The 25,218-nt window shown below is 33.9% G+C and overlaps 3 protein-coding genes across 3 annotated transcripts; all 3 read right to left on the reverse strand.

Annotated features, from left to right (window-relative positions):
- Positions 1-6,116: 6,116 nt before the first annotated feature.
- Positions 6,117-10,541, reverse strand: LOC125822832 (bifunctional nuclease 2). Its single transcript, XM_049502291.1, has 9 exons — positions 10,222-10,541; positions 8,836-9,048; positions 8,537-8,742; positions 7,967-8,032; positions 7,800-7,871; positions 7,280-7,389; positions 7,114-7,205; positions 6,945-7,011; positions 6,117-6,754 (listed from the first exon to the last, which is right to left on the reverse strand). Exons 3-8 carry the CDS (start codon positions 8,615-8,617, stop codon positions 6,965-6,967), a joined length of 468 nt encoding a protein of 155 aa, XP_049358248.1. The 5' UTR covers positions 8,618-8,742; positions 8,836-9,048; positions 10,222-10,541; the 3' UTR covers positions 6,117-6,754; positions 6,945-6,964.
- A 2,188-nt stretch (positions 10,542-12,729) lies between these two features.
- LOC125821919 (serine/arginine-rich splicing factor SR45a) lies at positions 12,730-15,700 on the reverse strand (the record flags this gene model as incomplete). The annotated part of the gene is given in 7 exon segments (XM_049501278.1): positions 12,730-12,872; positions 12,874-12,992; positions 13,077-13,149; positions 13,942-14,091; positions 14,409-14,508; positions 14,598-14,708; positions 15,642-15,700. Coding segments are annotated over 7 exon segments (738 nt in total), but the record flags the coding sequence as incomplete, so codon positions are not given.
- A 1,042-nt stretch (positions 15,701-16,742) lies between these two features.
- Positions 16,743-24,460, reverse strand: LOC125822836 (phospholipase D delta). Its single transcript, XM_049502294.1, has 10 exons — positions 23,480-24,460; positions 23,091-23,207; positions 22,128-22,322; positions 20,097-20,399; positions 19,949-20,017; positions 19,670-19,817; positions 19,063-19,211; positions 18,247-18,405; positions 17,330-17,530; positions 16,743-17,215 (listed from the first exon to the last, which is right to left on the reverse strand). Exons 1-10 carry the CDS (start codon positions 24,440-24,442, stop codon positions 16,919-16,921), a joined length of 2,601 nt encoding a protein of 866 aa, XP_049358251.1. The 5' UTR covers positions 24,443-24,460; the 3' UTR covers positions 16,743-16,918.
- Between the last annotated feature and the right edge of the window lie 758 nt (positions 24,461-25,218).

The raw sequence follows: 25,218 nt of genomic DNA on the forward strand, positions 1-25,218 counted from the left end.
AAAAGTATTTCTTAAATTTTATATTATTATTTTTTTATTCTTTCAAAAATCTTTATGTTTCTTTTTAAAAAAATTATTTTTATCGTCTTTCTTCTTCTCTTCACCAAAGCTACATCGGCCTGCGACTCTGCTCCACCACCTGATCGCCGCCCTCACCAACCTTTCATCAATAAGTTAACTTTCATTCTCAAATCACAAATTTCTCACAACAAATTCACTTCTCATCAATGTGACAAATTGACAATAACTCAAAATCAAAATCGAAAGTCATCGGCGGCGGCTTTGCTCCACCACCAAGTCACCACCCTCACCGAGTTCTAATCATTAAGTTCACTTTCATTCTCAAATCACAAATTTCTCACAGTAAATTCACATCTCATCAGTGTGAAAAATTGACAATAAATCAAAATCGAAATCGAAAGTCAAGAGGATCGAACTTTAGAGTCATTAATGGAGAAAAAATCAATAAGTAACAGATCCATCAATGGAGAAGAATTCATCAATGAAATCATTAGGTAACAAACCCATTAATGAAAAAGACCCAATAATCGAAATGGGTTGCTCAACATTGTTAAATTATTGCTTCAATAGAGAGCTTCAAAATTTTGCTAGTGTTCATAACTCCGATGAAGCTCGAAGAAGATGGTGGCAGTCATAGAATGTATCCCCAAATCTGGAAAATCAATTGTCAAGATCAAAGAAAAGGAGGAATGAAAAAGGAAAGTAAATCAAATAAAAAGAGGAATGGAAAAAGGAAAGTAAAAGAGAAAGATGGAAATATACTGAAAAATAATTGCAGAATAAATATTTTTTTTTTTTAAAAAAGGTAATATTACATGGCAGGCGCGTGCAATTCACAATTTTATATAAATCTGGTTGTGTGTTTTTAAGGAGGTATATATTATACTTTTAAAATGTTCAGGGGGGTAATAGGACTCCCGTAATGAATAAGTGTGTAGTTGGGATTTCAGGTATAGATTGGGGGGGGTTTAGACCATTTTCTCTACAAATTATTTTTGAAAATATTGACATTATGACATTTTAAATAAATATTTTAAAGTGTAGTTGTTTTGACTAATTATGTTAAGTATTATGACTAGATAGCTAATTTTTCCCTTAATTAAATAGGTTTGGGGCATTATTCCAAGCCAATCATTTCACTATAGTCCATAACAAAATATGATTTTATTATATATATATATATATATATATATTTGTGAATTATAGCCCATACCACACACATCATTCAGGACTTAATGCTCCAACCACTGACTTATTTAAGTGACTCACGCGTCTAATTAGTTAATCACTTCCATAATTACATAATTAATAATAATCAATCATGCAGATTTCCCTCAATATTCACAAATACAAGTAGCTTTGAAGAACCTTTTATAATTGCATTATATATATTAAAAAAAAAGGACATATTTCTGGTAGAATACATAATTGCTAATTAATTAATGTACTTGTTTTTCCTCATCCTAATCATACACAACTCATGAGGATCAATCATTCATATAAGGAAAAGGACATAAATTCACCCCTAAACTTATCTAGAAAAGTCAGTTACACGCTTAAATTATCATGGCGACCTATTACACACTTATTCTTGTTAAAAGTGTAACTAATACCACCTTCTAACGTACAAAATCAGTCACACATACTAGAGTTGTATGCACGTGCCTGCCAGATCCTATGAAAGCATACACGTGTAATTTTTAATTTTTTTCACTTTTTTTCCTAACCAATTTCGCCTCTATCTTCTCTCTTCATTTTTCACTTTTTTCCCAACCATTTTACCTCTATCCAGTGGCGGACCCAGGATTTTCGTTCAGGGGGTTCGAAAAATAAAAGTATAAACATGTAAATAAGCCTTTAGAAATGGAAACCTTGAATTCTTTTGGGTTTAAAACCAAACTTTTAACACATTTTTTAAAGTAAAAAAAAACTATAAAAAACTTGAAAAATAGAACTGAAAATTAAAAAAAAAAAAAACTAAAAAAAACTGAAACTGAAAAGAAACAAAATAAAGTGCTATCACTAGGATTCGATCCAGTGATGTACAACTTAATTTCAGGGGTATTTGTCACTGCATCATCAATTTCTCTTTGTTATTGAGGGGATTCAAAATATATATATCTACAGAAATACAGAAAATTTACCTTATATATATCGTGTAATTTTTGCCGAGGGGGTTCGGTGAACTCCCTCGATACCACGTAGGTCCGCCCCCGCCTCTATCTTCTCTCTTCTTCCTTACCTGAATGACACAATTTTTGTCTTTATTTTTTCTCTTTTTTCTTACCTGAATGATTCCATTTTCAATCCTTTCTTCTGATTATAAAACATACCAAACAAACTATTGCAACAAATAAGATCGATGGAGTAGCAGAGATGTTTAGAAAATTGATCAATTTTATATTGTCGAACCAATTTTGATTTTGCTATGTATAAATCATCATTGAACCCAAACTCTCGTTCTATCAAATTTGTAGCGCTGTGTAAACTTGATAATCTTGATAAGTGGGGGTGGGAAGCAATTAACTTTTCTTGGTAATAAATGTTTAGGAATTTAGGGTTTGACTCTTTAATGTTCTTTTGATGCTAATGGGTTGTGTAAAATTTAGATTAGAAAATTATTATTTTTGGTGAATCACTTTGCTGAATTAAGTATGAGACAAATTAGTGGAGAATTCTCAAGTAATGATAAAATTGAATGAGAAATTGTAGAGTTTTGATAAGAAAAAAAATGAAGGAGTCTAAAGGAGAATGAGAGAAGATGAGCATGAAATAGAGGGGAGTGCATGAGGGTCAAAAAAATATTTTTTTGAGTTTATTTTTGACTCAAACGCGCCTAATTTACTTTTTTATTTAATTTTATTTCCACGTCAGTTATGGGGTGATACTAGTTACACTTTTATCAAGATAAGTGTGTAATAGATCGTCATGATAGTTTAAGCGTGTAACTGACTTTTCGAGATAAGTTAAAGGGTGAATTTATGCCTTTTCCCTTCATATAAACATACACCATCCACCTAAACACTGTCCGAGGTTTTCAATTCTCCCCTATTTATTTTTTTTCAACATTTTTTTTTGGTTTAAATTATCTTAATTCAACTTCAAAGTTTACAACTTAATGATATTCGTGAGAGTAGATTGTTGTTTGGTTGGGAACAAGTTATGCCAGGATTAGTTATCATGGAATTAGTACTTATCTCACCATGTATATGGGATAACTTATCCCATCACTATGGTATAAATGATTGGATAAGTTATCCCAAACAAGACACCAAAATTTAATCCGAGACTATTGTTTTATCCTAGGACTATTTATTCTTATCCCTCACACCAAACGATCCTTCGATCAATCATCACTGCGCGTTTATATATATATGGTCACCATCAAGTATATATATCGTCATCGTCAAATCATCTAAAGTATATATATCCACAACAAGGTACCTTACGGTGTGTGATTTGTAGTTCTAGATATCTTCAAGTATCTTAAACGTAAGATTTATTATAATTTTGAAAATAAAACAAATTACATACAGTATTAAACCTGATAATGTAAAAATAAAAAGTTATTTTTTTGGAGGCCTCTCGTGACTACAGAAACGTAAGCCATAAACACACATTTGAGTTGTCCCAATCATAGTCGGTAACGGACGATATGTTGTTTCTGGTGGATAAAAAATAAATAAAATTGCTTCAGATAACGACAACAAAATATACTCCTAAACACGTTTATATTATAATTTTTTTTGAGAAAATCCACCCACACACTATATGCTTTTCCTACTTAAATATGAATAATATTAAACTCATACTTTTTTTACATATAAAGACACGTAGAAGAGAAAAGAAAAAAAAAGAGTACAAAAATTGCTGAAAAGTTGGCTCAAAAATAGGGATCAATTAAGTTGCTCTATCCTCTTCTAATGGCGCTCTTTAATTCTAGATAGAGAGAAAAAAAATTAAATTCTTAAAGAGGGGTTGAATATTTGGGAATTATTACTTGATTTTGGTTAAATTTAATGGGTCAATGTGTATCTACGTCTGCATATGAAAATAAGAGAGGGGCAATTTCAACATCAAGGCCAAGGCATGCAAAAGAACATCATCATCGATATGGAAGACAAACGTTGATTAATAATAACAATACTGATAAGAAAGGGTATTTATCGGTGATGATGAAAGAGAAACGTTCAAGATTATATATCATACGAAGATGTATCATCATGCTAATTTTCTGGCATCGATACAATAAGAGCATTTGAACATCATTTCTATATATATGCCATTAATTTCTTGTTAATTATATTGTTCAACCTTTTGAAGGATACATCATTTTTGTCTCTCTCTCTTTGTGTATATATAATGGCATTTTTTGTTTATACATAATAATGGAATTAAACGATATTTACCTCATTGATTTGCTATTATTGGAAGCACATACGGTATAAATTAGAAATTAGATCAGTTGAATCCCATATTTAGAGTCGATAATTCCGAATTAATAAGTATATGTTCTTAAAAATTTTATTTTGGATATGTTTTGTTCGAGCCGAAAGTAATAGATTCATTTGAATGCAGCTTATAACACCAAGAGTGCTCTTATATCCTTGGATATATAGTATACATGTTTTTGAGTACTAGTTTATACAAATAAGTTTCCTTTAGGATTGTATGAATTTCGTTATTCTCTTTTATCTTTTTCTATCATTTTCCACAGAGATAATATATTATGCTAGTATATAGATATACCAATTTTATACAAATAATCATTGATAGATAGTATTATCTAAACTTGCTCGTTTACTGTTGCCAAAAAAAAAGATATACAAAGGTCTAACTGAATATGTAAGTGAAATATCTATACCATTTTAAAATATTTTTTCAATGAAAATCTTAATAAGAAAGTAGAAACTACATACTAATTAAAATGTTGGGAGTATAAATTTCTCAAGATTAAAACTATTTTGAAAATTTTGGTAAAATAAAACATTATACTCCCCTCAACTAATAATGACACATATATGAAACATTCACAATTTTTACAAGATTCTTGATTAGAATTAACATAAGAAATTCTCTACTCTTAGCCGACGGTCTAACAGAAACTATCTCTTTCTCACTACCTCCATGTAGAGGTAGGGCATGCAAATTGTCTAAAAGAAACACGACGGAAAGAGTCAAAGAGGCAATTTTGAAAAAGAATAAGTTTCTAAAGTTGTTAAAAGGCAAGTAATAAGTGTACGAAAACCAGAAGGAAATAATTTTCATATTTTTGGATGAGTCCATTGGCATTGAGGTTTCCAGCTATGAATGACGCTGCAGAGTTTTTAGAGAATCCTTTACAACCAAACAACTTCAATAATTCCAATTTATATGATACCAATACCAAAGTCAACATCAGAAATGCGAAAGTGAAATGAAGAATTTATATGATTTGCTTTTTGAGAGTTTCGATTGCAAGCTCAAGAACTGAATTCAATTCAAGAGGCAAGCTAGCTCCATGAACAAACTTATTGTTTGATCTGAGTTAGAGATGTCAAATGTGCTGAATTTGGGCAAGTGAAAATGATCTAAGTTAATAAATAGACTCATTATTGACACACCCAAATTTGTGCTGAAATAGACTAAAATGTCTGTCATATATAACTCAATCCATCCAACTATTACTAAATTTTCGTTGTTTTATTTGTTCTTATATAATATGTAGTACCTAATAAAATTATCTTTCCTTATTATAGTTATATATATCATATCAAATGAAAATAATGTCTTTTAACAAAATTTCTGCCACAAGTAAGATTATGTTTTCATGGGCTAATTTTACCACCATTACTATGAGTGCATACAGTGATGTATTGAACTAGTGGACGCACTAAGTGATTGACAAAAGAGCAAGAAGTTGGCGTTTATTGGTAGAAAAACAGCAAAGAAAACAATATACTATGTGTAAACAGCTTATCTAATCTGCCTTCTACAGAAAAAGAACTGGAGATGCTGATTGCTTGAAAGGTAATTTGACAAGGAACCCCCTTCCGGTAATTCTTACTTTACAGTCTTTAACTTAAATATTCCTAAATCTCCAGTTCTTCTAATATTCTGGATATAACAAATGCTGCAAATATGGATGGAATCAAATGTACAACATATAACTTGAGCATAGCCACTCCAGCCCCTTCTATTAACTTATATACAACTATCTATGAGTGGTGATGAGAGGCACAGGAAAGACACCATCTGTGTGTCATGGTAATATATCACCACATGGCTTTTAAGTCGTGTCATCTTTGCAATATTTGTTGATTTGCGCTAAACAAACTCTCGTCTTTGCTGACCTTCACGGACAGCTGTCTTTCAGCTACCAACTTCAAAGCTTGATCTCATCTCTTTTCGTTCGATAGTTTAAGTACTATTATTGTTGGCGCAGAAGGAGTTCATCTTGAATGTGCACATGCTATTCTCACATAGTTGATTTATTCTTCACAACAATCAAACTATATACATTTTTACCTAGAGGTTGCATTGTTGGGTTAGCTAGATAAAAACCCAACTGACACAACGTAGGTAAGGCATTTACTTTTCAAGATTTCTAAAACAAGGGGAACATGTACACACCAATAATTTTCAAACTTCCCTGAAGATTATTGATTCCTTGAAACATTTGTTAATGTGATGTTGAAATACAGTGCAGTGTCATAGCTGCCATCAATCCAGAAGGAATATTTACATTTTATTTCTGAAAAGACAAGGAGAGAGTTTCAATGAATAGCAGCAAAACTTGAAAGATGTGCATTGTAGAATAATGTTAAATTTTCAAGAGCCAGATGAATACTATATCCATAATCCAACATAATATAAATATGCTCATTCCATGACACTATTAATGTAATCAAAGAGCTCTTTCATCAAACAGTAGAAAGATGTACCTGGAGAAAGATTGTAGAGCTCATGTCTGGAACTCACGAAGTCTCATCAGTTTGTCCTTCCACATAGCTGCAGGAACCAGAAAATATTGGTGATGTATCAACAAATTAATTACAGAAAAACTATAGCAGATGCTTCCAACAACATAATTACAAGTTTACTTTGATGTACCTGCATCATTGTACCTCTCCTCATTCACTGCTAAGTTCATATTTCTCAGCATACTAAGTTCTTCAGAAAGTAAATCGGGGCCATCTGATGCACTGCACCAAAAAGAATTAATCTTTAGTTTGGAAGAAGTCCAAAGAAATGCACATAGGAGAGAAAAGAGGCGAACCTATCTAATAATACATCATAGGTGGACTTAATTCTGCTAGATCGGTCCATTCCATAACCTATTCTTGTTGCATCAGTCAAGACAATTTGCTTATTCACAAATATTGGTGCCTGCACAAACCAGAACAAGCTCAATTAAGACAGATAACAGCTTTCAAAATTTTAGTTAGGTCATTACAGCTCAAGTAAGATTATTAAGACTGATTCTAAAGGAGCTAAAACTGAAAAGAAGTTGATCATACACATACAACTTTACCACAAGTTCCCAAGTAATCTCACAAGTAGGTCTAGGGAGGTCGTGTGTATGCAGACCTTACCCCTACCTTGGAAGGTAGAGAGGCTGTTTCAGATAGACCCTAGTTTCAAGGAAGAGAGATCAATCTTTTCATCTCAGAATGCTAGGAAACAAAAAGGTCAAATGGAAAACAGTCAGGAGACATAATGCTTTCTACAATGGTAAGCAATTTATATGAAGCAATTCATTATCACACTTGAATCTCAAAGTCCCACAAGAACAATACCTTACATCTTCTGGCAACATTAATGGCATCTGAGGGACGAGCATCCACACTAAAAATATCTTTTTCCCCTGCCTGGGTATTATCAAAAATGTTAAGTTCAGATTAAATGCAATCCCAGAAGTAGAAGTATATTTTTGAATCTACCTAACAAAGTATTTTGACCATACCTTGTGGAAAAATATTCTGGCAAAATAAGTACTAGTCACTCTTTCTGTAATCTTCACCATTTTAACCTGGAAATGATATATCACCAAATTAAGAAAGAAAGACCAGCACTTCAAACAATAATTAAAGATGCGGTGTTTGTTTCCCCAATTTAAAGGTGATCACATCCCAAAGGAAGTGTTACATCTTACAAACACGTAGAAGTAAGTGAGAGTAGCCTCCTGCTCACTTGCCATGTTACAAGTCAGAGCAATCAGTAAGAACTTTTCATGATACTTGGTAAAAGCATATTAGTACCGTGAACTGGCAGCTAAAAGATAAGGCAGAAAGAGTAAATGTTCGCCTCCTAAAAGTTTCATCTGAATATATAAAACTAAAAAAATATGAACATTTAGAGTGACATGCTTCTGAAAACCAAAGGTTTCTGGTGATCAGGGAATGTGGTAGCAAATTCAGAAAGAGAAGCTAAAAGTAAACATGAAGACTAAAATCAAGATTGATATTTATGATTAAAAAATCAAGATTGAAAAAGGATGCATATGATGAAATAGATTAAAGTGGTATTGACATACTTCATAGCCAGATTTCAACAATAGATTCCTCAAAAGCAGGAACTCGTCGGGGCAATCCTGCAGCAGGCCCAACATCAGCATCTCAAAGAGATGTTAAGAGAAAGATAAGGAAAAGTAAATCAGAGAATCCGCTCTCAAAATCTTGAAAAAAATTACCCCAGTCTCCTCATCCAATGAATCTATAAGTTTTTCGACAGCATGTTCTCCTGAAGTAGCAGGTAGTACGAGTTATGATAACAGTATGATAACTGTTTACAAGACAGTGTTAGTTGTCCAAGTAGAAATTTAAAAGTACATACCAACAATAATTGGTAAGACATATTCTGCATCACAGGACATCTTAAGAAAAATAGTTGGATTCTTGAAACGGCGAAGAAATCCTGTCCCTAAAGATGATGCATCAGCGATACGATCCTTAGGGTGAAAAGAAGAGGGAATCAGGTGAGCAGATGAGTGCCATCTTGTTTCTTCTTGAAATCCACCCATATGCATTTTGTAGTGCTTCATAGTCTCTGTAGTCATTGCAGCATTGGTAAACATGCTTAGCCTCAGATGCAGGGAAGAAAATACTAATATACAGAAGAAAGACTACAGATAAAATGTATTAAGCAATTAGATTTCAAAGTACACATAACTTAAGATAAGTATTAGAGATGGATGAGTGGCCATGCGATAAAAAGATGCCTAACAAAGTGAGGCTATTTTTATATAAGTAGCTAGACCAGCAATATTATATTAAGATTGAGTGCTGAGCCCCTATGTCCCATCACATCCACAGAATAAATATTGACATATGGATATTAAGATGGATGAATAAGGATAATAAGACAGACGTGCAAGCGTAGAATATTGGAGAAGAATAATAACAAAAGATGCAAGTAGCACAGGTAGAGAATAAAGAGAGAGAGCCTGAGATAGTTTGGTCATGTCTGGAACAGACCTCCAAAAGGTGATAGAAAAGGACTAGGCAGAAATATCTAAAATATGAAAATTCTACCGGGACCAATGTCACAACTTAGAAAAGATACATAATGGCAGCAGAGAAATCCACATATACATATATACCAACTAGTCGGGATTACACTAGTTATCTGCACATGAAATAGACCTGACTAAACCAAAATGGAATATAGGAATCAAATAGGGAACTCAACTGATTCAGTATTCGAGATATAAATTATCGATCGACTTATTTAGTTTCTCAAATTATAGTAGAGTGCATGGTTTCCCATCTCAAGCCATTTTTTATACAAATTTAAATGATTATAAGCTATGTTGCAGACTCTCTGAAAATGTGTGTATCGTATACTCCAAAAGTAGTTTCCTTTGGATGATCCACAGGTGCGACAACATTTTCGGAGAGTCTGAGCAAGATAGATTTTAGGTCCTTCCATTCCATAACAGTGGATTTTTTTTAACAAATTAGTACAGGATCGTCAAATGTTACTGGGAAAGCAACTTGTTCAAAGTCCGTGGAGCGAGCAGCAAAGCTACCAATTTTCCATTTTTGAACTTACTAATAGCAGTTGAGCTACATTGATTAAAAAAGTAAAACTGTAGAGAGAAAAATCGGATCTTTCTCATACATTTCAACAAAGTAATGTTCATGAAGAATATATTATCTGCATCAGTATTTTTCAACAAAAAATTATCGGAGGAAAGGGCAAAACAGTAATTTCCAATACCTGAAACGAGGACGACAGCTTCAATATAATCATCACCCGGTTCATCACTCTGATTAGATTTCCGATTAAAGCTTCCGCGTGATGACTTGCTACAGATTACCATGAATCTAGACTTTCTACAATGTCTATTTCTGGAAGAGAGATGATATGAGATATTTCGAATCGAGGAGTTACAGCTCCAGCTGGCACTCCGGTGACTTGTTTCCGGTAGATCCGTCAAAACTCCGGCGACGGTAGAGATCCTTAACTCAACGCCGAGCATTGTTAGACAATAAATTCAATGTGGGTTTACAGATACAGGAGATAAAAGGGGGATTTAGGGATAAAATAAATTAGGTGGGAAAAGATAAAAATATTTCTTGTTGGGCGAAGGAATGGAGCATCGTAGATGTTAAAGTGGCTTTTAAAATACTACACTTCCACAACGAGGACGAGATTGCTTTTCCCCAATACAAAAACACCTACTACATTTTTTAAAGTAACCACGGTCTCCTTCCCTTTTTAATTTGTTTATAAAAAAAAAAATTGGTAACATTTTATTTTTAGCTTTTCACGTGGCATGTTTAAGATCATAAGATTAAAAGTAATTTTGTACATTTGACATAACTTTAATTTAAGATCACAAGATACAAAAGTCTTTTTTAATTTCTTAAACTCCGTGCTAAATCAAATCAGGTCACTCTTTTTTAAACGGAGAGAGTTTTTTATTATGAACTTGTTGGTAGAATATTCATTTTTACTTATTTATTATATTAATATTAATATAAATATATAAGTATTATATACTATCAAAATGTTTATTAATTTTGTATATTACTTAAAAAGTTGAAATTAAAAGAGATGTCAAAAAAAAAAAAGAGAAATTCTTATTAAAATAGAGTAAAAAGAAAATAAAATAAACAAATTAAAATAGAGGAGTAATTCAAATTTTATTTCTAAATATTTTTAAAAATTTAATGTTTGAACTTTTATTTTGAGAGATGCCATATTTTTGAAGTATTGTGCTAGGCAATGAGATTCACGTTTATCTCATTTCTATTATTAAAAAAATAACGTGTTGGAAAAAGGAAAGTCGAGGAAGATAAGTTCCTCTTAGGTCTACCCTGTTATTGGCAAAATACTCTTCTTTATCATCATTCACCACATGCCGAATCCATTTCAAAAAGAATAATTTAATTTAACTTGACATAAAATTTATGAAAATAAAAAAATAATAATATTTTAATACTAAAATAAAATTATATTAAATATACCAAAATATTTTTAATGTCATGATCTTAACCATATCATGTTAAAACTGAAAGTAACATTTTGCTCATTCTTTTTGAAATTAACTTTAAAAAAAAAAAAGTAGAGTAGAATTTAGTACTTAGTAGTAACTTGTTAACGTGGGTGATAAAAGATACTCTACAAACAACCACTAAAGTTTCAATTTTAAATTACTTTATTTTTTCAAATTAAACTTTATATTCAATCAATCAAAGCATCAAACATTATTACTTAATAGTAGTTGTCTGTTAATTGTTATAGAACATGTGGAAGGAAATGGTTGGCTTGAAGAGCACAAGATCCAGCAAAGGCAAGAGTGCGCCAAAACGTGCATCGTGTGCTCCTAACGCTCGTATTTCTTTCAATTTCTTTTTTCCAATTTTCTTTTATTTAACCCTTCTGTTCACAAATTCAAACATTTTGAAGTAGCTAGCAATATTTAAGTTCACAAGGGTCTCCTTTAAATTTTTGAACAAATTTAGTCAAAGCTCTTTCAATAGCTACTACTAGGTCAATATGTAGGAAGAAGAAGAAGAAAAAGTCATATAAGCAAGACTAGTGAATAGTCCATGTAGGATATTATTGTAGCACATTCTCTTCACGTGCTCTTTAGAAAATGTAGGATATTATTGTTGACTTCTGGAAGCTTGTTCGATGTCTAGTCATCTTAATTCTTATCTATTTGTCACTCTTTCTATAATATTCAGTAGCTATGTTGGATGTTTAATTAACTAAAGAACCTACTTTTAACAACTTGATAAGCTCGTAGGCCCTTATGTCTGTACTAGAATGAGGCAAATGTCATGTTGGGGTTGGACGAACATGGGTGTTTTATCACGCCTCATCTCCAAGAATGTCATATCTTGTAAAATCAAGTCATCAACAAATATCTAAGAAACTCAGCTACTCCATTTTGTTCAAGAAAATACCATTAAGCAAATTAGTATCCAAGTTACGGGTTGAGTTGAAAATTTGCTCAACACAAAGAAAAGAGAGGATCTTGACAATAACAGTAACAGACAAAGCCACAAGCCAGAAAGTTGCTAAACAACACGGAAGAATGAACCAACAGATATCGTAAACGATGTCACGGTCCATGAAGACCACAAAATGACAAGCAACGAAAGAGAATACATACATCATCAAGCTTACAGGTTATCCACATTCAAGGTATACACCAGACATACATTCATTAACCAGTACTCTTTAACACCTTACACACCATCAAGACTAGTCCACATCAAACTTATACATCCTTACAAGCAGTTTTCATTGCTGAGGAGGAAACCGCATGTGCCTTGTGAAACCCCCTTATCTATAACCACGAGGGTAGTTCCTTTCATAAGGAGAATATGACCGGGATCGGGCACGTCTCGACCTTCCAGCATAAGGTGAGCGTCTAGGAGAATAATCTCTCCCACCTCTATATGGAGAGCGTCTTGGAGATCTTCGGTACCCATAGTCACCACGGCCACGATACCTACCACGATCACCATGATAACCTTTGACCAAAGCAATGAGTACTTTAGAGATTCCCACAATTCAGTATGAATAGAATAGAAACTTACACAGCATCAGAATCTTACCATCACCCCTTCCGCTCTGATGAAGCCCAAGATAATGACCAGGTGTTGGAGTCCTTGGGCGTTTTCTACGAGACTGAAAAACAAAATATATCATCTCAATATGTGAAATCTGAACATATGAGATTTACATCAAGAACAAATGGCTTATCTCGACCAGATAATGTATTCTAGAGAATGAATTCCTTGTAATGGAAGATTATGAAATTGCTTTTCTCGGGTGTTCTCTTCACAACAAAAAAACAGATATATTTCTAATTCTATGAAATCTTAACCTATGATGTTAACATCCAAAACAAACGAGAACCAGAAAATGCACTCCTAAAGGAAGAACATAACATTCAACTAATTTGTGCCAAAAAAAGTAAGTCTCTTCGAAAAACCTCTGCATAACTGGAGATACTGGTGAGGAAGGTGGCACAAGCACATAACCATGTCTATTACTAAGATGTAGGATATGACACTAGTCACACAGGATAGCAGCTTAAATATTTTTGCACGTCTTATAACAGCTAAAAAATGGAGATAGAACCAATGCCAGGATGAGATACCATAAAAGCCTGATTATATTGTTGATAATGATCGTTGATTAGTTGAGAGTTTGAAGTATTTGCTGAGGTTGTATAGTTGTTTGGCAAAATAGTTGCTAAGTTTAGTTGATCAGATGCATGTGAAAAGCTGTTTTAGCAGGCCATTTGGTCAAGCTGAGTGAATATAATGTTGCAATGGAAGAACTGATCATCTTTGATTGCTGCCAACAAAGCTGACGTAATGTCTTCTGAATATAATCAGAAAACCTCCAAGTCAAGAAAAAAGAAAAGCAACCCAACAGAACAATGGTTCATCAATCAATGTATAAATAGCTCACCTTCTCCACTGTTATGGACCGGCCTTCAAGGACGGACTGATTAAGGTGCTTAATGCAGCGATTGGCATCCTCAAGACTATCCATTGTTATGAAAGCAAAACCACGAGAGATGCGAGAACGGGGCTCCACAACCAGAAAAGCTGACTTCACCTAATCAAAAGAAAGTAAAAGAGAAACTTCAATAGCAAGCTTTAAAGTATGAACAATGAGAAAAGAATCCAGCCAGAATGCCACAACACATCAATATCTTGGCAAATGCATTGACAAGACTTGCTCATACAATAAACTTAAATGAAAACTAGATGTTTCTGAGAAAATCATCATAAATGAAAAATTTCCATTATAAAGAGTAGATACAATACGGATGATTTTGAATGAGAGAGAATGTTGGTATGCCGTATGAGCACCGAATCATGGCAGAAACATTACCAGAAAACAACTTGCTTATACGTAAACCAGAAACCAACCTTTCCCTCCTTTGAGAAATGCTCTTCAAGATCCCTTTGAGTGACCCTTGAAGATAATCCAGTCACATAGAGTGTGTTTCCGGGATTAGTTTCTTCAGCCCTAATCAAGTCATGGAGCAAAAATTAGAGAAACTGAAACGAAGCTGTTAACATAAAGAAGGTGAAGTAAAACTAAAGTTCCACTCATACCTTCCATGACTTCTGGACCTGGATCTTCCTCTTGGCCTTGACTGTGATCTAGTTGGGGATCGAGAGCGAGACCTTGACTTTTCTTCCCAAGGTGAAGGAGAGCGGGAATACCTGGGAGTCCAAAAAATACAACATCGAAACAGTTCAGTCCTATTAGCCCTCAAAAAAAACATTAACACCAACCACATGTCTTTAAAGATGGTTCCTCGAGTAATGATGGCATCTTTATCAAGTATATGTAGCTCATAAAATTTCTCTGTCAACTAATAATATACTAAAGACAGTGCCTTAAAGAAAATCCGTTGGAGATTTATTTGTGTACAAAAAGAAAACAGAAATGCATCGCTAAGATAGTACGATTATGTAAACGTGTTCTCCATAAACATGCTCAACAATTGTACTTGTAAAAATTGTCAAAAACTTATCCATAAAGATTGATCGATACTTTCTAACTCAAGAAAGACTTAGCACGTAACCATTATTATCAATAAGTAGAAGATCATACAGTGGGACACTTCATTAGGATGTTCCTGGAAAACTTTGCTTCAAATCAAACCTTATCCTTTGCATAAGAAACATATAGGATGAATGACTTTGTTATACAGAATTACCCATATGAGAGCCTCAGAACTGTTTTATGCTTCAGTGATATTCCCCAAGAAAACAAACGGAAAACTAACCCTACATGATAAACTTAAAAACAATTCTTCCAAAACCAGATTCATACATTACCACTTCTCTATTAAAAAAGATTAGCACATTAACATCTCTCCAAAACACAAATCAAAATGAACTCCCCCAAAATCAAACAGACCCCAATTAATTTCTTTACGCCACATAGATATCCCAACTAGCCTGATGAATAAAACAATGTATTCACCCTTCACAAGGCCAACAACCGAATAGAGAAAATATCAATCAGCGAAATACAGACAAAAAAATCCTAATAAAAAAAAAATCAATTACCGAAAGTTGAGACGGATCAAGGCGATTCAACAAATACACAGAAAATTCTCAAAGTTACATAAAGAAAGAGAGTGGTACCTTTTGCGAGGAGAATCAGCCTGCAAGAAATCATAAAGATGATGAATTTGTTGTTTCGACAATTAATTAGGTCAAAAAAATTCTGAAATTATGCAAAACACATATATATTATTGAAGAAAGATAATGGGAGATTAGAGAGAGCAAGGCTTGCCATTTCAGATGAGGGAAGCGAACCCTAAATTGCCAATATGAGGGACAAACGGATTTTGACGCGACAAGAACGATGCTGTAATTAAATGTTAAAAGAGTTCAACCTTTTAGTGTAATAACCAGAATTTTAGTTATGCCCTCTTATTTTGAAATAACACCACTTCAATCCCTTTGAGATAGGAAAAAATATTTATTTTTCTTCGTGTGGGAAAACGGTCAAGAATATTTTCTACTTTTATTTATTAGTAGTTGAAATTGTCCTTTATTATTATGTTAGTATTTAACTAAAAATAATTTTGATGTTACTATACTTAATAAGTATACCCCTCAATTGGACGTTTCTTCTAAACCGAACCAATTTCTAATTGAATCAAATAATTAAAAAAAAAAATATTGGATAGTTTTTTTTTTGTTTGGGTGCGAGTATAGCAATGCTAAGCTTCTGTTAACCAAATAAGAAAATCAAATAAAATCGTCGGTAACTCCAAATATGGATACATTCATGATGTATCTATTTCTTTTGTCTTGGAGCATTATTCAAATTATATTCTCTTTTATATGTGGATAAAGAGAATTAAAGTCTAAAAATTATAGATGTTTTACAATAGTTGTCATATATATATATATTTTTTTTTTATTTTTTATTTTCAAATGCACAAAAGTTCAAATTTAATCAAGATTTCATACGACTGAAACAAGAAGATCTTGATTAATAGCTTTAATTTTCACAATAACAGTCCTATCACCACTAATCCTAAGTTATCAGGGACGCTAGAAATTGGCATTCAGAAACTTCTCTAATCAATGAATTAATTTTTTTTCTAATAGAAAGTATTAGATTGTTAATTGATTAATAGTCATCTATAACTATTATAATTGAATTTCAAAAGAAAAATTGTAGCACATGAACTAAAATGAATCAAAACAATTAACATCTCAACTTTATCGTCCCCATGAGACCCACAATATCCAGCAGAAATACAAGCCCACAATCAAATCATTTCTACCTGTTTTTTCACCCTGTATTGTACAACATAGAACAAATGTACAAACTGACAAACAAGGATCTTGCAGCTACATATTTTTACAGTGTCCAAACACTCACAATTGTGTTAATTATTGAGGACTACGTGGTCAAAATATCTGGGATAGTAGGGGCATGATTTCCCAGAATTCTACCCCCTACATCTGGGAAATTTTCAAATTCAGGTAATGGACCTACTTGCCCGTCCGTGCTTACATGTATTGGATACTTGAGAAGATGTCCTTGTAGTTGAGTGAAATTTTCAGCTGTGTAACTCTTCCAGTTACCTTCAGCAACCTCATTCACCCTCCTCACGCATGTTAGTGCCTCTGGTTCCTTGAAACATTCTTCTATCCTCCCAAGGTGCTCTGCCCACAGGGACATTCTGTATCCGTAGATCTGGAGATCAAGACAAGATAATTAAATAAATGTATCCGGTTTTGTTAACATCAGTGTTTGGTTAACGTGTCTTCTCAAGATAAAGTATGTGCATTATGTGATTTTCTTTCAAACCTGTCCCTGTGGATGCCTTTGCTTTTCTGTCCATGCATAATGAGGCTGGTAGGCACCCATAGCTATCTCTGTATCTTTCGACCCAGCTAAAGATCTCTGATTTATGTTGGCAGAGCCCACTATAACATACTCATCATCCACTATCATTCCTTTGGCATGAACATATATCATGAAACGCTGAAACTTATATGAGTCTGAGACCTGGTTGCACGTCAAAGAAAACTTCTCACAAAAGTATTCAAGCTTGATCAAATTCAAATAAACAAAATAAAACAAAAAACAAGAAAGCAAAGAGGGTGACAACTCACAACGAAATAAATTTGTGTTTACTGTATTTGATTTGGTCACTGGTGTTTCCTAAATCTATGCACTAACTCATATGCTTACGTTAGCTACTTGATAAAATTGAACTTCGTATCATTTCAGGGTGTATATGATTGGATTCAGTCAGCCTCTCGACATATTTAGAGTAAGGCTTCAGTTACTACCTTACTGGCATTTCCTCATGGATCCAACTATTAGGTTCGTGGGTGGTTCGTGAAACAACTCTGTTCTGTTCACCTGAAGAACTCATCTCAATTGCACCTTTATAAGTCAGTCTCACTCTATCATAAATGGTTTACCCACCCCAACTAGTGGTCCATAGTAAAGCATGCTACAACTTGTGTAATCAAGCTTTTGAATAATCATTCACCAACTGAGCGACCAATATAGAGTTCGGAGAGACGTAAAACAAGCAGAGTTTAGGAAATTTGATATTGTTTAAAGTTAAAAAGTCAGCCATTTTTTAAGACTCTAGAACCCATTTTTATCAATATTAAAGGCAGCTTTTGCTTCAGTTGCTCCCAAGTGTATTTGTGTATAATACTGTATATACACTACAAGAATATTTTAAGAATAAGAAAATTCCCTATTACCTTATCACCATTACCAGAAGATTGAGCAATAGAGCCTGGAATTTCTTCACGGTTACCAAGGCAGTAGAAATTTAAATAATCTTGCGGATGTGAGTCCAAAATCTGCATCGATTTGAGCTCTGTTGCAATAACTTGATACATCATCTGTATTGTCTGGCTCTGTCGTAAGCAAACAAAAATCTTAAAAAGCTTTTCTCATTTCTTCTTGTATACCTTTTTTCAGATGGCTTCTTCCTTCAATATTCAGTTAATCACATATTGAATCATCAAAATTGCATAGTAATATAATAACAATGAGAGGCATGAAGGAAAATATGTCATGGAAAGTAGAGTCTTTTATCAAAATCACCACTCATTTTTCATTCTGTCAGGTTCTCAAACATACAATAATGCCCATAAACATCCCTTTTCAATGTCCTTTTTCTGGCTTGTCCCTCCATGTCTAAGGAAGGAAATATACCATTTTAAAGGATAAGAATATTTTCTCATTCAACTATTAAAGCAAAGAAAAGCTCTCTCCATTGGATAGGCATGATTATAGATATTAGAAAGAGGTGGCCACTGTTTATGCTAATGCACACTCTTATGACTAGTACATTCAGATATTTGGATGCAGTAACTGTTCAAGATAGCTGGCATTTCTATTGTGAAAGTATCCTTGCCTTGATATAGCTGCCTATTTGAGGCCAGTATCACCTAATCATTTTTTTTATTGTTATGGCCAGTATCAGTATCACCTAATCATTGCTCATTTAAACCTACCTATCTTCTTCATAAAATCCAAAAGACATAATCAAAGAGTTTCACGAAAATTACCTGCCAGAAGAGTATTTCCTGCACAGTGATTGACTTAGGGTCCCCTTCAGGCCACATGGGCATGACAACATATACACAAAATCGTTCCCTGGCTCTAATTTTACTAGTGATTTTCAGTGCCAATTCCATCGGTATCAGATGATCAGCTCCTGATCAAGTGAACATCAAATGAAATCAGGAAGCAATGTAACAACTCCAAGAGTGTTGGAAATGAGTACATCTCGAAAAGAAATATAAGGAAAACTATGTAGGAGCTACAATTTTTATTTAGGAGGTTGCACAATCTCAAAAACATTTCATTTTTTTCTAGGAAGCTGCATAATTTGGAATCTTACCAAGTTTGAAGCAACATCCTATTAAATTTCTAAAATGGGGATGCATTCCAAGTGACAAAGTGGTCATTTAGATGATATTCTATTGCCGAACCATATTCTGACCGCACTATTGAGTTTTACCTATGTGTTTCAATGCATTAAGTTGCAACAATTCAGGTTTCCACTTTTCATATGGACAAGAATATAAACCCAAGCCAATATTAAAACAATGCTACAGAGTGGAATCCTGTACATTGCAATTCAGAAACATAGCAAGAAGATTAAAATTTGACCTGCATCTTTGTATGATTCCCAAGCGTATGACGATCCAAGAAAATACTGATTTTCAATATATATGAAATGCTGAGCTGATCTTATTGCCTGAATATATGCGGCTTCAATGCTTTTATCTACTATCAGATTTTTTGAGCAGACAAGGTTCTGCAAAAGATATAACGCCAAAGAAAATGTGAAGTGCGAGGGGAAGACAAGTTTTCTTCCTAGAGTTCCTAACGGATTACAGCTACTTTAGCAAAAGTTCGAAAATAGAACAAAGGCTATGGTTTCCTTGCCTGTGCATGCGCAACATCAATTGTCTTGGGAAATCCCTGCACCGAACCAGAATCAATGGAACGGAAGATCTGCAATAAAAGAATGAGGATGAAAGTTGAAAAGGATGTAAGTTATTCAGAGATATCCACAAAACAAAAAAGTATCAACCTGTACATGCCAATTTTCTGAGTGATCTTCCCCATATACATGTAGTTTAGGATCATCCTCTGGGATTGCAGTACTATCCTTTAAAACAGCCAAAGCAGGGCTGAGTATCCATGAGATACGCTCAATTTTTAGCATAGCATCATCATGCCAATGGGACATTGTTTTCTTAAAAAACTTGAATTCCCTCCACTTTGTTGCTTTCCTCCATCGTTGAGCAAAGTTTATAAGCACATCATATACAGCAGGCCCATCAATTCTGCAATGCAAATCATGCCATGGTTGCCTTGGAGCCTTGGTCCCTGCCTAATGCATGCAACCAAAAAATAATAATCAAAACAGAGAAAAGAATAATCTATTTTTGAGAAAAATGCAGAAAAGAAATAATGAAAAGAAAGGAAAATGTTACAGAAAAAGGTCAGAGAATGCATGTAAACATGCAACATGCTAAAATGGGCTTGGTATTCAACTTGATTTCAATTGAGACAGAAGGCGAGGGCCTTGCACATAAGTTACTAAGGGACTTTTTAGATAACCCTATTCAATACTTGCAATAGAATGTTCAAAGTTGAATGTACAAAATATAACGGTAGACATGCTTGTTAGGGTTAAAAAAATATTCAATATCTATCAAATACTAAATATTTTATGGCAAACAACGCTGAAATACATTAAATCAATCACTAACATATCGATAATAATCTACAAAATTTCTTATGTCATGGTTTATGTTGGAAATTATTTTATCACAGTTCTTGTATATTGTATTATACAGCTATTTGTTAATGAAGAATTATTTTCAATAATTCCATTGCTAAACAGATTTACATGTTACAGATTGAACATTGGAGATGAAATACGCTTATCTAAATTAAGGCTAATGACTAACACACGACCAATACAGAGTCAGGAATAAATAAGTTCCAATTTTTCAAAAAAAGCATCCAAGGTAAGAAATCATGATAATAAGAAATAGCAATCAAACAGCTCATAAAACTTCTGGAAAATAATTACAAAAATTATGGATGTCAAGAACCATATTTAAGTTTGAAAGGTAAATATTCAAAATCCAGGGACATAAGTTTCAGTGTTCAGCCTTCAACTTTCATTATTAAACAGCTAATAAATCTCCTGAACAAACCATATGTTTTCCGGCTTTCCTCCCCAACTAACTACAACATACTTGAGAGCTTGGACCACTGTAAACTACAGATCTGCCCTTCGCTCGTCAAAATTTAGATCATGTGAGTGATAAAAGGTACTGACTAAATATCTAGCAGCAAATTGTCTCCCAAACTATGAAAAGATGACTAACACTTGTTATTTTCAGAAGAAGAATTTATTAGATACTTTACATAAACCTAAAACTCTTTCTTTCTAGAAGACTTGGTCACAATAACATGTGATGTAACCCTTTTTGATAATTAAGTATAATAATTTTGTTGTTAGTGCCCACAACATCCCACCAGCATCAACTACACTAGCCATTTGCCACAACCAACCAATTTCTATGATCCGCATTCCACAAGCCCATTTCCATGACTGCTGAACGCAATCATTGTTGTTCCAAATTCTGCAAGGAAAAACGTAGCAACAACAACATGCCCAGTGTGATCCCACAAGTGGGGTCTGGGGAGGGTGAAGTGTACACAGAACTTACCCCTACCTTGTGTGAGGTAGAGAAGTTGTTTTGGATAGACCCTCAGCTCAAGAAAAGTGGCTTCATAAACAGATTTGACAAATAGAAGAGTAAAAACTATGCTGAAAATACTGTAGAAAAGAAAAATACTGACAACAAGAATAGTAAAGATAACCCAAGTTTCATAAAATTCTTAGAAACAATGTTCTAGAAATGAATAAATCAGCAAGAATAGTAAAAATGTTTTTCGTGAATCTACACGCAAGAGTGCTGATCCCTTAACCACCTTCACAGTTCCCGAAAATTATCAACTAAGTAAAGTAAAGAATCATCCCAGAGACATATGACAGATATCAGAACTGTTCAGAAAAAAATTGAGAAGAAAAACAACTCACAGGAAATGTAGGCTGATGAACGTCGTCTTTAAATACAGTGTCAAGGTCACGGAATAAGCGATGTTCAGGTGTATCATATCGACCATCGCAGAGATCCAGACCTCCTAAGAATGCTGTTACTTTTCTATTATTACCGGGTGCCTGTGTATCAACCAGAACACACTTCTGATGGTGTGTAAACATGGTTCCAACTACCTGGAAGCAAGAATATTCAGGTCACAAAATCACTTCATTGCAATATTGGTAGAGGGGAAATAAAGAATCCCGAGGTAAGGAAATTGGCGTAATTGATATTATATTTCATAAAAAGATTGAAGAGACTCTCAGAAGGGAATATTTATGCCGACCACACAAAATATAGCTTCACACAGCCCATTAAAACTTCAAGTACTGCTGCTTTAGAAGAATTATATTACTCCCTCTGTCCCAATTTATATGACTCACTTTCCTTTTTAGTCAGTCCCAAAAAGAATGACACATTTCTATATAAAGTAACAATCTAACTATAAAATATCTATTTTACCCTTAATGAAATGATTTACAGCAACACAAATTTCTATCATTCATTTTGGACCACAAGTTTTAAAAGTCTTCCTTTCTTTCTTAAACTCCGTGTCGAATCAAAGTACCTTATATAAAATGGGACGGAGGGAGTACTTTATTCCACTCATTCATGAAAATATTTTGTCAAGCCACAGAAGGCAAGCATTCATATTTATGTTTTTCTGATGAGACCAAGCTCTTCCTTGATCCCTATCTTTCTTCCGCAAACTTATAAGAATATTTCTACAAAGTCATAAGAAAGAACACCCTCCATCAAATGGAACGCCTTATTCTGAACGCAAACTATTGAAGGCATGGTTCAAGGGGCAATAACTTCACAGGCACATAGAGAATTCAATGATCAGAAGATCTCAAAGTACATATAATCTAACAAATGCGTCAATGGTTATGAAAGTTAACCTGTTGCTTGATAAGGCTGAGCTTACTGCTAGCATAACGTGGTGACAAAACGCATATTACAGAGGAATGCTTAAAGAACTTCCTGGTCTCCTCGTCGTGAGTTCCCATTACTCCCGCCTGCATCCAATGCCATCTCAAACTATTGTGAGATTGACCAACAAGAACTACAACTAATGATGCAGTCATTTGAAAGCAAATAGAGAAAAACAATTCATTATAATGTAAATTGAGCACACCATTAAAATAATAACAACTAGCAGCACTCAGACAATATTCTTATCTTACAGCTATCTGAGCACATACTTAAAATAACAGCCAATAAAGTATCCAAAATTACTTCAATATAGTTTATCAAAGATATCAGTAAGTAATAGTTTAAATATCCATACCGTGTTAATAAAGAACTTATCATGGGAAGTTTTATCATCCCAAACTAACAACAGAACCCGCACCCCTTCTTGGGACTTATATTTAAGTAATTCACCAAGTGTCAAGTCACCACCGCGCGGCAATGGCCTGGTGGGCTCTCGAACTAACTTGACTTTGTGAAAAACAGACCACCCAACAATGTAAATCAAGTGATGAGCCTCTGTAATTGCATAACATATATCTTCCCAGCATTTGTTGTGTTCAAAGGTTGTATTGTTTTCCAACTGGATTTCCGGCAGCTTAAACTTATCGCTAACGTGAGCATCTTGGTATAGCTTCACTGAACTCCCTTTTCTCAATGGGAAGTACGAATTCCTTACCCCTAAATACTGAGGATCTGAAGCAATTCCTCGCTTATACAATGGGTTTGTATCATATGGAACGAATTTCATCCATAACCGGAGAGCCGTGTCGGGTTTTGGAGATTTCCCTGAAGCGCCAATTACGGGAAACCAGCCGGAAACCACCTCACCGGAGGCTATCTTTTCCGCCGGAATTGTAACTTTACCCATAACTTGAGCTCCGAAAACATCATCATCTTTAACGCGAAAGTCCAAGCAGTCCATAGGGTGTGCTAAAGGGATACGGAAATGCTCATCCCAAACAGGGTTTTGTGAATTGGGTAGAACACGTGTACGGGCAAGAGCGGTATGGGGTGCACACACAGTAACATATGGGTCACTAGTGATTATGCTCCGGTGGTGGATTTTCTGGTCGGTGCTTTTCACATTGGGTAGTTCGCCGTTTCCGTCGTCGGCAGTGGATTCAGTTTGAGGTTTCCGGCAGACATCACAGGCGGTGAAGCACCGGCGTATACGCTCAGAAGTTAAGTCCAAGTTGGGTAAATGACGGGCTTGAATGATGTGAAGCTCCAAATCTCCATGTAAACAGATGAAGTTTTCCTGAGATGAATTTTCTGCCATCTTCACAGAGAAGAAGAAGAAGAAGAAGAAGTAGAAGAAAGGGTGTGTTGAAGATAGAAATTGCAGAAGAGAAAATGGGGTGGGGTCACGTTGTGATGAATGAATAACTGCAAGTTGTTGCCTTTTGCTGAGATTTTAGACACCATAGCGGTGGAGGTTGTTAAGGTATTGCCATTTAAAGTAGAGATTATATATGTTTTGTAATAATAACCAAAGATTTAGTAGAGTACCATTTACAAATGGGATCAAGCAGACATTTTATTTGGGGAAAAAAAGTATATTTGTAATTGAAAATATTTCTTTTAAAAAAAAAAAAAAGTCAAAATCACATTTTGAAAATTTGGAACTGAATATTTTTCTTGTATTTAGCAAAAGGGAGGTAAAATCGTATGTTAGAATCTCGACATATTATTCCCTTATATCAAAAATAATATTTATTTTACTTGTTCATTTTTAATTTAAAAGAAAAACTTTTTTCATGTACTATTTTCAATATTAAATAACTATAAAATAGTAATAGTCATTAACAAAATTAATCTAATAAAATATACCTTTGATTAAATAAAAAATTTAAGGAGTATGTGAGATCAACAAGATAAAGTAATATGACACAGAAAGAATCGTATATAGGTTTTATCATCGTTATTTTTTTATAGTAATTAAAGTTACATATTAAGACGTTATTTTATAATTTTTAGGTAGGACATGCCTTTTTTATTTTACAATACAGTTACTAAATGCATTTATGACTAACAAGTAAAGTAAAACTTAAAACT

Source organism: Solanum verrucosum, unplaced genomic scaffold, assembly GCF_900185275.1.
Source record: "Solanum verrucosum unplaced genomic scaffold, falcon-dt-bn FXZP01000103.1, whole genome shotgun sequence".
In the NCBI taxonomy this organism is placed as follows: domain Eukaryota; kingdom Viridiplantae; phylum Streptophyta; class Magnoliopsida; order Solanales; family Solanaceae; genus Solanum; species Solanum verrucosum.

Bases quoted from the DNA above. Each gene is read 5' to 3' on its own strand.
- LOC125822832 (XM_049502291.1), bottom strand. From the start codon at position 8,617: ATGCTGATGTTGGGCCTGCTGCAGGATTGCCCCGACGAGTTCCTGCTT. The intron at 7,390-7,799 runs GTATTGTTCTTG...TGGTTTGTGCAG, and splicing joins ATGTTGCCAGAAGATGTAAG to GCACCAATATTTGTGAATAA. The intron at 7,012-7,113 runs GTACATCAAAGT...TGGTTCCTGCAG, and splicing joins GGAGAGGTACAATGATGCAG to CTATGTGGAAGGACAAACTG.
- LOC125822836 (XM_049502294.1), bottom strand. From the start codon at position 24,442: ATGGCAGAAAATTCATCTCAGGAAAACTTCATCTGTTTACATGGAGAT. The intron at 17,531-18,246 runs GTAATAGGGAAT...ACGTGCAACCAG, and splicing joins CTTCTGGTAATGGTGATAAG to GTCTCAGACTCATATAAGTT. The intron at 17,216-17,329 runs GTTTGAAAGAAA...CTTGATCTCCAG, and splicing joins AAAGGCATCCACAGGGACAG to ATCTACGGATACAGAATGTC.